Source organism: Nyctereutes procyonoides, unplaced genomic scaffold, assembly GCF_905146905.1.
Source record: "Nyctereutes procyonoides isolate TBG_1078 unplaced genomic scaffold, NYPRO_anot_genome, whole genome shotgun sequence".
NCBI classification, from domain to species: Eukaryota; Metazoa; Chordata; class Mammalia; order Carnivora; family Canidae; genus Nyctereutes; species Nyctereutes procyonoides.
The window spans coordinates 30,811,918-30,826,146 of NW_026575132.1; the positions used below are offsets into that span (position 1 = coordinate 30,811,918).

Sequence of the window (14,229 nt, forward strand, 5' to 3'; positions counted from 1 at the left end):
GGCAGGAAGCCCGACGGCAGAGCGGATTGAAGCGAACAAGGCTCAGTGCTTCACAGGTTGGAAGTGGCGAGGACTTTCCACGGAGCTTCCCTTCAGAGGGCGGCCGGGTGCGGGGACACCTGAGCCATCCCGCCCGGACTTGCCGGATGACATGAGCAGCGCCCAACGCCTGGCGGGACCCACGAGCAGTTCCCCCCCCCCCGCCCCGTTTGTCCCATTGAACCCACTGACGCCTTCACTGGGCTGCCAGACACTGGGTAGGACATCAGGAGAGTGGAGGGGCCTCTGCTGCCGAGCAGAGGCCCTCGGAGGCAGGGGAGGGCTGAGAGGGCAGCGCGGTGCCCCCAGGACAAATGGACAACCGAGGCCCCCGAGGTGCTTACGGACCTCGAGCCAGCGTCTGGACGGCGCCCAGGAGTTGGCCCGTGCGGTGCCTCCCAGGGACTCTGGTGTGGAGCCCGCCTGTTGAGACCTTTGCCTCTGGGGTAGACAAAGGCAGGGCCTCCGTGTGTGGGGGGTGCTGAGCTCCCGGGCGGTGTGGGGTCATGTCAGTGGGCGCCTGCCCGCCTGTCCCGCAGCCCCCTCGCTGTCACCGTCAGCTGCACGACATGAACTAGCGTCATCGGGCGGCTGGACGTTAATTCGCGGACTGACGTAGCTCACTTTGTAAGAATGTACGGCCAGCGAGTCACAGAACCCCTAAGACAGACCCACAGAAGAGAAATCTGATTGCACCGTCACATCCAGGAACCTCGAACAACAATGGAGGACGAGGGACGAGGGATGACCCATGCCAGTGTCCCCAGGACCTCTGCCTTCAGCCCCACGTCCGCTCTGAGCCTGACAGTGTCGACCACAAACGTCGAGCCAGAGGCAGGGGACGTTGAGAAGCAAACCAGCAAGCTCCCTGCTCCCCTGAGGTGTACTACATAGGCCTTTGGCTTTGTACAACACACAAGGGACATTTCTTTAAATAACATTTGAACACGTTCAAGTCTGTGTTTCTGTTTCCGTCTCCTTCTGGCATCGGTGCCGAGGCATTTGTATGGACTTTATGGGGGTGTGATGCCCAAACCATACAAGTCACCGGTCAGCACGTACAGTTCAGGGGTTTTCAGCGTATTGACAGGTGCATGCACCCATCGCAGCACTACGCCCACCTTGGCAGTGACCCTGGTGACCCCTAGCCCCTGACCGTCGACACCTGCTGTCTGACCCCAAGGCTTTGCCTACGCTGGCCCCTCCACATAGATGGGGTCATAGAACGTGGGATCCTCGGTGACTGGCTCCTCTCGCTCCCCAGCGTTCGGAAGGTCCAGCCGAGTGCGCCATGTTCAGGTCCTTGGTTTTTGCTCTCCAGTAACGTTGCACTGGATGCACGTGACGCCCTCCTGTGTGTCCACTCCTTCGTTGTAGACATTGGCTTGCCTGTGCGTTGGGGCTCTTGTGAATAACGCTGCTAAGAACACGTGTGTCCCAGTTTCCGGGTGGACGTATGCTTCAGTGTCTCTTGGGTGTGTACCTCGGGGTGGCATCCCTGGGTCGGAGGTAGCTGTTTGATCTTGGGAGGATCTCCCAGACTGTTTTCCAAAGCAGCTGCACCGTTTCACGTCAGGCCCAGCAGTGTATGAGGCTCGCCTTCCCGTACACGCATCCACAGTTACACCTGCCCTGGGTACAGACGTCCTGGTGCGTAGGAAGCCGTGTCTCACTGTGCGTCCAGCTGCATTTCCCCGATGGCTGGAGATGTGGAACATCTTTTCACAAACTCATTGGCCATTTGTGTGTCTTCTTTGGGGAAATGCCTGTTCAGCTCCTTGGCCCATATTTATTCTGATTATTTTCTTCTCTTTAACAAGTGGGTTGTAAGTGTTCTTTATATATTCCAGATACAATTTCCTCATCAGATACATATTTACAAGAAACTTTCCCCATTCTGTGGGCTGCTTTTTCACTTTCTTGGTGGTATGCCTAAATGCACAGAAGTTTTTAACTGTAGGTGATCCATTTACCTCTCTCTTTTTCCCCGTACTTCTGATGGCGCACCCAGAAGCCACTTCTAATTCACATTAACAAAGGAATATGCACATGTTCTCTTCAAATGCTTTTATACTGGTATCTCTTACCTTTTAGCTCTTTGCGTCCTTTGAGTTCGTTTTTGCATATAGTAAAGGTAGGGGTACGACTTCATTTTTTGCACGTGGATATCTGGTTATCCCAGTACCATTTATAAAAGACACTGTTCTTTCATGGTATTGGCCCTCTTGTCGGAAGTGAACTGGCCATCGATGTATGAGTTTACATCAGACCCCCAACTCCATTCCACCAGCCTGTAGGCATACCCCGGTGATAGTGCCACACTGTTTTCATTACTAAAGCTTTATATGAAGTGTTGGAACAGGACTTTAGCATCTTCCAGCTTTGTTCTTCTTTCACAAATTGTTTTCGCTATTGGGAACTCATTGCACTGCCATACAAATTTGAGGACTGGTTTTTTCCACTTTTGCAAAAAAGGCAGAAGGAGTTTTTGATAGGCACTCGCTGAGTCTAGAGGTAACTTTGGGTACTATTGAAACCTTAAAAGTAATAAGTCATCTGTCCATAAGCATAGGATCTCTTTCCATTTATCTAGGTCTTTAATTTCTTTCACAGTGTTTTCTAGTTTTCAGGGGTAAAAATCTTTCACTTTCTCTGTTAAAAATGATCCTACTTATGTTTTCCTTTAGATATTATTGTAAATAGAATTGCTTTTCCTAGTTCATTTTTTTGGTTGTGCATTGCTGAGATATAGAGACACAACTGATGAGTTGTAACCTGCAACTTTCCTGAATTTGTTTGTTAGCTCAAATAGTCTTGTGCATTCCCTGGGATTTTCTCTATATAGGAATGTGCCATTTGAAAATAGAGATAGGGCAGCCCGGGTGGCTCAGCGGTTTAGTGCCTGCCTTCGGCCCAGGGTCTGATCCTGGAGACCCGGGATTGAGTCCCACGTCGGGCTCCCTGCATGGAGCCTGCTTCTCCCTCTGCCTGTGTCTCTGCCTCTCTCTCTGTCGTGAATGAATAAATAAAATCTTTTTAAAAATGAAAATAGAGATAGATACTTCTTTTCTAATTTGAATGTAGTTTATTTCTTTTTCTTATCGAATTGCTCTGGTTAGAACTTGTGGGTAAGTGTTAAAGAGCCCCAGCAAAAGTAGGCAACCTAGTGTTGTGCTGTGCTCAGAGGGAAGGCTTTCAGTCTTTCACCACTGAGTGTGATGGTAGCTGGGTTTTGTGTGAGTGTGTGTGCGAGTGTTTTATAAATGCTTTTATTATGCTGAAGAAATTCCCTTGTATTCCCAGTTTTCTGACTGTTCTTATCATGAAAGGCTATTTGGGTTTTTTTTAAGATTTTATTTATTTATTCATGAGAGAGAGAGAGAGAGAGAGAGAGAGGCAGAGACACAGGCAGAGGGAGAAGCAGGCTCCATGCAGGGAGCCCGACGTGGGACTGGACACCAGGACTCCAGGATCACGCCCTGCGCCGAAGGCGGCGCTAAACTGCTGAGCCACCCAGGATCCCCTCTATTTGGTTTGTCAAATGCCTTTTCTGCATCCTCTGAGTTGGTCATATGTTTTTGCCCTTTGTCCTTTTAGTCTGTTGAGATATATTAATTTTTATATGTTGAACCATCTTTGCATTCCCAGGATTAATCCCACTTGGCCATGGTGTATAATTCTTGTAATATGCTACTGGATTAGGTTCGCTGGTATTTTGTTGAGGATTTTTGCACCCATATTTATAAAGGGTATCGGTCTATAATTTTCTTTTCTCACAATGTCTTTATCTGGCTTCTGTATCAGGTTGTGCTGTCATAGTAATGAGCGAGGAAGTGTTCGCACGTCTTCAACTTTTGGAGGAGTTTGAGAAGGATTGGCATTCATTTTTCTTTAAATGTCTGTCAGAACTCACCTGTGAAGCCATCTGGTCCTGGGCTTTTCTATGTTGGGAAGTTTTTGATTCCTGATTCAGCCTCCTTATTGTTATTGGTCTGATCAGATTTTCTGTTTCTTCTGGAAATAATTTTCGTGTTTCCATGAATTCCTCCATTTTATCTTGTCTACAGTTGTCATAGTATCATAATTCTTTTTATGTTATGTCCTCAGTGGTGATTCCCCCACTTTTATTTCTGATTGTAGTCATTTGAATATTCTTTTTTTTTCTTTTTGGTCCAGTCAGAGGTTTGCCAATTTTATTGATCTTTTCTTTTTTTTTTCAATATTTTATTTATTTATTCATGAGAGACACACAGAGAGAGGCAGAGACACAGGCAGAGGGAGAAGCAGGCTCCCTGCAGGGAACCTGATGCAGGACTCGACCCCAGGTCTCCAGGATCACGCCCTGAGCCCAAGGCAGACGCCCAACCTCTGAGCCACCCGGGGATCCCTACTGATCTTTTGAAAGAACCGACTTTTGCTTCCATTGATTCCCTTCATCATTGTCATTTATGTCTGCTCTAAGCTTCACCGTCTCCTTCCACCTCTAGCTGCACACTTCGTTTTATTGTTTTATCTGTATACATGTTATGATCAGCTTTTAATTTCTACAAAGCAGCCAGCGTGACTTGATAGGGGTTGTGTGGAGTCTGCAGAGCAATTTGGGGAGTGTTTCTCCCCTAACCACACTAAGTCCTCAGTCCATGAATAAGGGGCACCCGTCTCTTTGTCCAGAGCATCACCGACTCCTCCCATCATGTTTCATGGTGGTCAACATACACATCTTGTAGCCTTTCGTTAAATTGTTGAGGAAACTTTTTGTGGATGGGGCATCAGATGGGGTGACCCATGATGGGGCACACCTGTCACAGCTTCACCAGTAAATACAGGAAGAGGTTCACATGGCTACTTCTCATCACATTCACTGGACTATGCATGTGTTGTGAGGTCCCAACAGGATGCAGATGGGACGATGCACATGAGGGCTTAGAAGAGCCGGAGGCTGAACAGGTGCCCCTCAGGGGTAGCAGGAAGGGCAGATCAGGGGCTGGGTGGGTGTGCGATGGATAAAGGCAGCAGAGAAAGGAACCACGGCAACTCCAGGGACAGAGCAGGGGCTCCCCCGATGCCCCATGGGGCAGAAGAGCCCTTGGGGTTTGACCAGGGTGGGGAAGACACAGCATAGCAGAGTGCATCTTTTCCAGGAGGCAGCTCCACAGCCCACTTGTGAATTCTGTGCTGTTAGGTGTTGCCTTGTCTAGTTTGCTTTTTACTTTCAGCTTCTACCTTTAGTGAGGATTTTCTTTTTAAGGTGGACCACAGGGCAATGACAAGGACGCAAAGGATCTGACCCACTGGGCAGATACTCAGATGAAAGTGCAGAATAAGATAAGATGAAGTAACAGAGGGAGACCAACCATGAAAGATGCTGAGCTCTAGGGAACAAACTGAGGGTCGCTGGAGGGGAGGGGTGGGGAGAGGGGGTCACTGGGGGACGGGCATGAAGGAGGGGTCGTGACGGGATTAGCTTGGGGTGTTACATGCAACTGATGGATCATTGACCTCTGCCCCTGACACTAATAATACATTGTATGTTAAATAATTGATTTTAAATAAATTTATTCTTTTAAAGATTTATTTATTTATTTATTTATTTATTTATTTATTTATTTGAATGAAAGAGAGAACATGAGCAGGATGAGATGCAGAGGGAGAAGCAGACTTCCCCTGAGCAGGAAGCCTGACCTGGAGCTCGATCCCAGGACCCTGAGATCATGACCTGAGCCGAAGGCAGATGCTTAACCAGCTGAGCCACTCAGGTGCCCCTGTTTTAAACATGTTTTTAGAAAAAGTAAAACAAGGATGTTCCAAAACTAAAATAAATTTAAAAAATTTTAAATTTAAAAAAGAAAGTGCAGACGGGGTTAACCTGGGGTAGATGAGCTTCTGGCTGAGGGAGACACCGCTAGTGTCCTCATTGGGGCAGGACCTCAGGGTGCCTGCTGCAGGGGTGAGGACATGGCACCTGTGCCTGCACCATCTGTCCCTCCTGTGCCGGGGTGCAGGTGCAATTCCACACCTTCCCAAGAACTGGGGCCTAAGCCCGTTGCCACAGCGTGTGCCCAGCCTGGTTGGCTCAGGCGAGGGCTTGGTGTGCAAGCACCAGTGACGTTTAATGAGAAAGAGCCCATGGGGCCCCACACCCCCTCGTCCCCCAGGGGCAGCAGCTGGTGTCGGCAGCAGGTGGTCGGACCAGCGTACTTGGGTCTGCAGCTCTGAGGCTGCGTGCGTGCATGTGCAGGTCTGTGCGCATGTACGACCTCGGTGACCTTCCCCATGCCCTTCCAGCCTGGGTGTCCCCGGCAGCGTGTGGACCAGCACCACCTCCCCGCGCACAGCACCTGCACACACAGGCTGCTCCAGACACGTTAGCATAGTTCTGAAGTTTTCATGCCTACCCTCAAAACATACTTGTAAGACTGAGGCTGCCAACAGTCTCCTGAAATCCAAGAGTGAAACATACCTTTGCATTCTAGTGTGAATTTGGGGAGACAGTTAGTGGATAATGAGGATTAGTGCTATTTCCCTTGAAAACAAAAACGGTGTAATGAGTAGTGGAAATTAGGGCGCTAAGATGCTTTCCATGGAAACTGCAAGCCCCTAAGTATTTGTTCTCTTTTCTGTAGACTTAAAAAAATGACCCTGCAGTCCAAGTCCCTATTACACATTTTAGAATTGCCATTATTTACAGTACCTTATTTTCTTGTTTGTTGTCATTCATGATATTATTTTTCAGAGGCTGTGGATCAGTTTCCATGCAGGGCACTCAGTCCCGTGGGGTAGAAATGAGACCGTGCTCCTGACACGTTGCATAATCAGATTTAATTCATTTCAGCTAAACTTTTATCTTTTGTACTGTTCTTTTATGTAGCCACATTCATAACGTAGCTTCTAGGCTAAACATTAGGCAGAAATAGGATACGTGAGTAGAGCAATAATGGTCTCGCTTTTTAATATGGAGGAAGATTAGAATTGTATTAAATTACATGTTAATGGAAAAATAAAGCAAAAGATAATAGGATGACAACTTTATGCTGCTGTAAAGTCTAGATTACTGCACATAGTTTTGCTATTTATCAGCTGAATATTGAATTTCCTTCGAAAACTTGCTTTTAATTATATTAAAATATAATATAATCTAAAATATCCCCTCCTAATACATTAAAGTGCTCCAGTGGTAATTCGCTGAGGAGAAAGGAAGGCGCCACGGAGCTCTCATGGGGTAGCCACTCCCGCGAGACAGTGGAGCCGCTCGCACTGGCCAAGTCAGGCTCGCTTTGGAGACGAGGGGCCCCCGCAGTGGAGGCTGTTCATCATGAGGACATGCAGGAGGTGTCTCTTGAGGCCCTTCGTAGGAGACGCCGCCACCCGCGCTCGGCGTGCCTTGGTCCCGGGGTGGGGGGGTAAGCCTTGCTCCTAACACCTGAGGGATCCGTGAGATTGTAGGACACATCCACACATGCGCTGGCCTAGACAGGTGGCCGCCTGGAGCCTGCAATGGGGGGGTCATTTGGCAGACGTTTGGCAGGAGATGATGTTTCCTCACGTGGATCAGCAAGGAGGCTGGTCAGAAATAATCTGGGATCTCTTAGGTTTCCTTCCTGCTTCCCACAATAGCCCGGGTGTGCGTTTGGAGTCCGGTGTGGGCAGCCAGGGTGGGTGGCTCTCTGAGGTCTGGCTGTCCCTGACCCCACCCCCGGGTGGCGCCCCTCAGCTGCGGGGATGTTAGTGAAGAGCAAGAAGCGCTCCTGGGGATGGAAGGCAGGTGGGTGGGGCTGGTGAACAGGCCTGAACGGAGGGAGGGAGTCAGTAGTGGGGGGGGGGCAGCACAGGAGCAGGTGCCACACACAGGCCTCGTGGAAGTCTCCCCTGCAGCCTGCCTGGAACCCCAGCCACGGGGCCAATGCACAGTGGGGTCTTGCCGAGCAAATGTCGCCTGGGAAGGAGCCACAGAGCAATTATTGGAAAGAGGGGTGGTTCCACTTGGTTAAAGCAGCGTGCTTCAGGGGATGTGTGAAGCAGGGGCTGGAGGCAGAGCCTGGCCAGCCCACCGTCAGCATGTGGTTTCCCACGTGTGCTCCGGGCTGGCACGCAGTCATCACCGAGCTAGCCTTCCCGGGGACAGCCGCGGACACAGGCTGAGGGATGCGGGCTCAGCAGTAAGCTGGCGGGCCTCGGAGCAAGGAGGACCTGGCTGCGGTGTGTGTGCGGGAAGCGGGAAGGTGGGGAGGAATGTGGCTGCTGTGGCTATGACAGCTGACGTAGGCGCAGACACAGGGTCTGAGCCAGGGCAGGGGTCTGGAATGCAGGGGCATGGGCAGAGTAGGTGGGAGCAAGTGCAGGGCCTAGGAGGGCACAGCCAGGCGCAGCACCAGCAGGTCTGCCTCGGTGCTCCCCAGCACCTGCCAGCCCTTCCAGGACAGAGAGGGGAGGGTGCTTGGCCACCCAGGGTCTAGTGTCCTGACTCAGCAGACTCAGGGGTCCTTGTGGGAAGGTGGTGTGGACTCTGGAGAGGGACGCAGCCCCGGTGCGGCGGGGAGTGAGCTGGCCTCCATTCTCCAAGAACAGAGTGTGGTCTGTGCGCTTCCAGCCAGACGAGGGCGCCGGGGCCCTGAGACCTCGCTGGGCTCTTTCCTGGGTGCTCATTGTCATGGTCCTACCTGTTTCCTATGGGAGTCAGCTTCCACGTCTGTGTTCTGCGTATATTATAAGCATATTATCAGTGTCTGTGCACATCACAGGGACCAATGCCTGATCTATACGTGCTCCAGAGGCACCTCACTACTGCGGGAGAGGCTGTGCTTCCTGCAGGTGTTACCTGCACGTCACACACCTCCCCAACGACGGACACGTCGTCTATATCAGCGTCTGTATTTCCTGCCTAGATAATGTGCACATTATATGCTGTCGGTGTATATCACATGGGGGCATGTGCATCTCACACGCATGCTACACGGGCGTATTAAATACTGTAGCAGAGTCTGTATCTCTTGCATACATCACGTAGCGTGTACACTGTACACACATTTTATAGGGCAGATTCATTGTTTATGCATATTATCAACAGCAGGGCTTGTATCTCCCGTGCAGGTCGTATGCATATCATCCACGTACCACACATGTTACACACGTACGCACTCGTCATACATATATATGCGTGTTACTATATAGAGTCTCAGAATCTCTATCTCCCATCTGTGTGACATTGGCAAATGCTCACCCAAGACCGTGTAAAGGGATGACAGGTGCCTAATAGCAGCACAGACAGTGAGGAAGACCTGCAGGTGTGACCCCCTGGAGCCCTGCGGGTGGCTTTGCCCGGGTCTGGTCTCCCCCTGGCACATGCGGAGCAAACAGGAGCTCGAGGAGTGTGGCTGGCCCATCCGACCGCCCCTGGAGTCACATGGCACGTGCGGGAAGGACTGGGGCCCGCGCCGTTGTGAGCCCGTGTCTGGGTGTCACACTCAGCCGCCTCCCTAACAGGATCCCCGGCGCCCGGGCGAGAGCGACACGGTCGTGCACCTCATGTAATCGAACCCGAGTTTCTTACAGTTCAAAACCAAGTATTGGTAACGAAAGGTCAGGACACCCTGGTTTTGTCCTGGTTTTGACACAGAGAGTGGCCTCGGGAAACCACGTCTTCTCACCCCTGCGTGACGGGCACGGGGGCGGCGGCAGACCCCCGGGTTAATGCCCTAATGCCTCCCACGTAGCCCGTCAGCTTACAGAGGGACGTCGCTCCGGGCACCGGAGATGTTCCTCTGTAAGCTCCTTACCCCGAACCGCAATACTCTAACCCGCCTGAACTGTAAATCGTTTCCTCCCAAACTCCGTGTCAGTCCTACACCACGGAGCCTTGCCGTCCAGCCATGATGAATCTGCTGGACATCAGGTATTTATAGTCGAAGAGCAACGTGCGCCAGTGTCACCGTCCACGCTTCCTGACGGCCTCATACTGTGAGCCGTTGTGTGGGGCGTATTTGTACGTATGATGATTACTGGGTCCCTGTGCCCGGAAACGACCCTGACTGCTGATTAAATATTCCCGCGTGGGGCGTCCGCAGAAGTGGGGTCTGGTTGGCATCCGCACGCAGCTCACGTGGCGTTCTGTGCTCTCTCAACAGACCAGCAGTACTCATGGTCCCCGACGCAGCACATCAGCGAAGGCAGATACTCCCCCGCTCCTAGGAACATGAAGGGGTTGCCCGGGGGCCGGGCGCAGGCGCAGCTGTGTTCGGGTCACACCTGCGGCTTGGCGGCCCCGGAAGACTGTGAGCACGCGCACGAGCACCTGCATCATGGGCAGGAGGCGAGGCAGCCCTACCTGCTCAGCCCCGTGGAGAGCTGCCCCATGGACCACCACCGCTGCTCCCCCGGGAGCTCCGTCCACTCCGAGTGCATGATGATGCCCGTGGTGCTGGGCGACCACATGTCCAGTAGCACCTTCCCCAGGATGCACTACAGCTCCCACTACGACACGAGAGACGACTGCGCCGTGTCTCATGCCAGCACCCGGGTCAACCGCATCCCAGCCAACCTCTTGGACCAGTTTGAGAAGCAGCTGCCCCTGCACCGGGATGGGTTCCACACGCTGCAGTACCAGAGGACCTCCACGGCCGCTGAGCAGCGCAGCGAGAGCCCGGGCAGGATACGGCACCTCGTCCACTCCGTCCAAAAACTCTTCACCAAGTCCCACTCCCTGGAGGGCTCTTCCAAGAGCAACATCAATGGGACCAAGGGTGACGGTCGGGTGGAGGACCACCACCACGGCCACCACTCTAAACATGGCAAACGGAGTAAAAGCAAGGAGCGGAAGCCAGAGAGCAAGCACAGAGCGGGCACGAGCAGCTGGTGGAGCTCCGACGACAACCTGGACAGTGACAGCACCTGCCGCACGTCCAGCGTGGCCAACAGGCACCACGTGGACCACGTCTCCCACTGCTACCCCGAGGTGCTCCCGGGCCCCTTCGGGGATCTGTCCCTGAAGACATCCAAGAGCAATAGTGACGTCAAGTGCTCGGCCTGCGAGGGCTTGACCATGACGCCTGACACCAAGTACATGAAGCGGAGCTCCTGGTCCACGCTCACCGTGAGCCAGGCGAAGGAGGCCTACCGCAAGAGCTCCCTCAACTTAGACAAGCCGCTGGTCCGCCAGGAGGTCAAGCCGTCCTTGAGGCCGTGCCACTACCTGCAGGTAAGCGGTCTTGGGCTGGGCCGCCACTTCCCCACGGGGCTGGCCACACGCTGTCTGGCCCCCCGAGGGCCTCTGAGCACCCCCTGCTCCCGCCGTCATCCATGGCCCTGCCACGACCGTTCCCGGAGGGGCTGGGGGCTGGGGGCTGGAGGCTGGGGGCTGGGGCCACAGCCACGGGGCCGGGGGTGGCCGCGGCCCGGGGGACCGCTCGGACATACCAGGGAGGGGAGGCTCTGAGCCCAGATCTGAGGTCGTGTGAACGGTGCATGTGGCTGTGGAGGGCGCGCCTGCCCTCTGGGTGGGGGGCTCTGCGACTCCGCCAGGGCAGAAGGCAGGAAGCAGCGTGGATGCCGGGCGTGGGCACTGTGCGATGCCCTCCCGTCGCCCGCAGCCTGCTGCCCGCCACACGCCCCGAGCTCCCCGGGGAGACGCCGCCTCCTGTGAGGACCTCTCGCTATTCTGTGAACCCACAGGGCGGTCGGCCAAGCGCACACGCGTCCAGGTTTTCTTCCCCATGTGTGCAGTTTGCTCCACTTCCCATCCCTCGTATGTGTGGAAGCCTTGAAGGACGCTTCCCCCAGCCGCCCAGTCCTGGGGGTCCACGCAGGGCTCGCCCGACAGCCGTGACCCTCTCCAGCAGGCAGGCGGTCGCTGAGCCCCAGGGGCCATCCCGGTGCACCGACCGTCCAGAGGGGAAATGCTAACCAAATGGCCTTCGCAGGCACATTTATCACGGGGATGCCTTGGTCGCTGGGGGGAGTATTATTTTACAGCAGTGGGAGAGGCAACTTTGCTGGCCGTTGGCAAGTCCTAATCCTGCAGGAACCGGGCATGCGGCTCGGGGTCACTCAGGTCCTCCTGGAGAGCAGACCATCCTGCTGCTCTATTCATGCTGGGACGCTGCTCCACGCAGCTCCCCCCGTGCAGCCCCGGCCCGGGGACCTGCCTGCAGAACCCGCGCCCCTCCCAGGACGGTCCCTGCCCCGCGCCCTCACGCACCCTGCACCCTGGAGCATCTCCTGCGCTTCTCCCCTGGACCACACCTGCCCTTCTCTGTCCTCCAACCACTGCTCTTGGTTCGTTGTAATCGTGAAGATACTGACCCCTCCGAGGGCAAGAGTGTGCCAGGGACCCCCCGACACCCATCACCCAGGTCAGGAACACTCAGCTCCTGGGGGGTCTTGTCCCCTCCGAACTGCGCACCTGCCACGCGTCTCACTTGGGGGGAAATCCAGCGTCCCAGGTACGCACGTCCGTGTTTATGTCTGGGGACCCACCCTGGACGCCAGGGCTTTGAAATGTCCATGCAGCACCTTCGGCAGACGTTGAGAAGTAATCCTAATCCTGGAGTGGTTTCACAGATTCCGTCAATGTTCGACTTTCTCATGATTTTTTTTTTTAACAGTTTGCTTGGACCTGGACCCAGAAAAGGCGCCTACGTGGAAACGGGTGCCTCTGCCTCTTAAAAGCCCCTGGGCTCCTCCTCTTTTCTCTCTTTCCTTGGATTCTGTGCATGTGTGATGTTTGCTCGCGGAGGAACCAGTTTAGCGAGAGTCGTGTCCCGCAGTCTGGTTGTGTCTGCACTGGTTTCGCGGTGCAGGCGAGGCGGCCCTCCGGCCCCCGTGCTGTGTGTCCGTCCGTCCCACTCGGCTCCCTGGACGAACGTCAGCCCCCCCGCCCCAGAGTCTCCCCGGCACAGTCGACGCCGCACACGGCAAAGGGCAACGTGTGAGTCCCAGAGCGGGCCTGCGTCCTGACGCAGAGGCGAAGGGTGGCGAGCAGGGGCTGGTCAGCGGGCAGGCGCACACGGGGAAGGCGGAGGTGAGCAGGGAGGTGGCCCTGCACCTGCCTTCCCGTCCCGACGTCCTCTGCTCTCGCGTGGGCGCTCAGGGGAGCGTCCCTGGCTGTGACCTCACAAGCCACGCTCCCGTCTCCCCAGGCGGGTGGTCCTGTGGTCCTGGGACGTCCTGTCCAGCCTGCGCGCCGTCGTCCTGTGCTCACTGCACCAAGTCTCCTGAAACATGGCACTTTCACAAACCCGGATTCGATGTCACAGCCACAAGATGGGGATGAGCTGCAGATCCCAAAGAATAAGGTTTAAAAGACAAGAAGGGAGGGATAAATGCGTCCAAGCTCTCTTCACTTCCCTGCTTACCAAAAACTAGACAGACCTGGATCCGAGCTGCTGGTCCCCTCACCCACGGCAGGCATGGGGCTTCGGCGGGCACGGTGCAGCGCTCGCGTCCGAGGGAGGCATCGGAGTGTTTAGGTCAGAGCAGACCGCACACGGCGCTGCAAGGAAATAGGGTGTATTTTATTCCCCGAAATGGCTCCTGCTTTCCTATTTTCTCCCTCCGTGGGCAAAGCACCCAAGGTCACACTTTTAATGAGCATCTCGCTGGTTGAAGGCTGAGGGGTCCTGCGCTCGGGGAGCAGGGGCTTCAGGAAGGGCTCATGATGGGGGGGCAGACGCGGCAGGTGCACCTGCCTCGCTGGCGGGAGCGTGGCTCCGTGACCCTGAGCGCCCTATCCCCGCCGCCCCGCGGGTCCCAGCACCCCCCCCCCAACCGCCTTCCCGGTCTTCTGCTTGCCCCCGGCGTGTGGTCTCCACCCGCAGGACCGTCCTGGAGAACCAGCAGCCTCGCAGCGGGAGGCTCTGCGGTTTTATCTCAGCTTCGTGTCTGCTGCTGTCTCCAAGGCAGCATCTCCTTTGGGGGCTGATGTAGGAAGCTCTTCCGTGCTGATGGGTGGGGAGATGGGAGTGGGTTGTGGGGCCCAGCCGGGTGCCGCCTATCACTGGGAAGCGCCCTAAAGCCCTTCTGCACGCAGTGGAGTCCAGCCTCTGTCTTTCACCAAAGAGAGTGAGTGTGTCTATCGCTTCTGTACGGAGCATCTAAGGGGCCCCAGCAGGCAGGGCCCTGCCGTGTGCTCCCCGCGACCGAGGTGGGAGCCCCGTGGCACGGGGGGCACGTGTACAGGGGCGACCCCATCCACGGGGC

General features: G+C 54.8%; 1 protein-coding gene across 1 annotated transcript in view; it reads left to right on the forward strand.

Annotated features, from left to right (window-relative positions):
- Nucleotides 1-14,229, forward strand: part of DLGAP2 (DLG associated protein 2) — a 685,607-nt gene that overhangs the window by 567,986 nt on the left and 103,392 nt on the right. Inside the window, exon 6 of the mRNA XM_055345374.1 lies at nt 10,161-11,230. Coding sequence (XP_055201349.1) covers nt 10,161-11,230 — 1,070 coding nt within the window. The remainder of the gene's footprint in view (nt 1-10,160; nt 11,231-14,229) is intronic.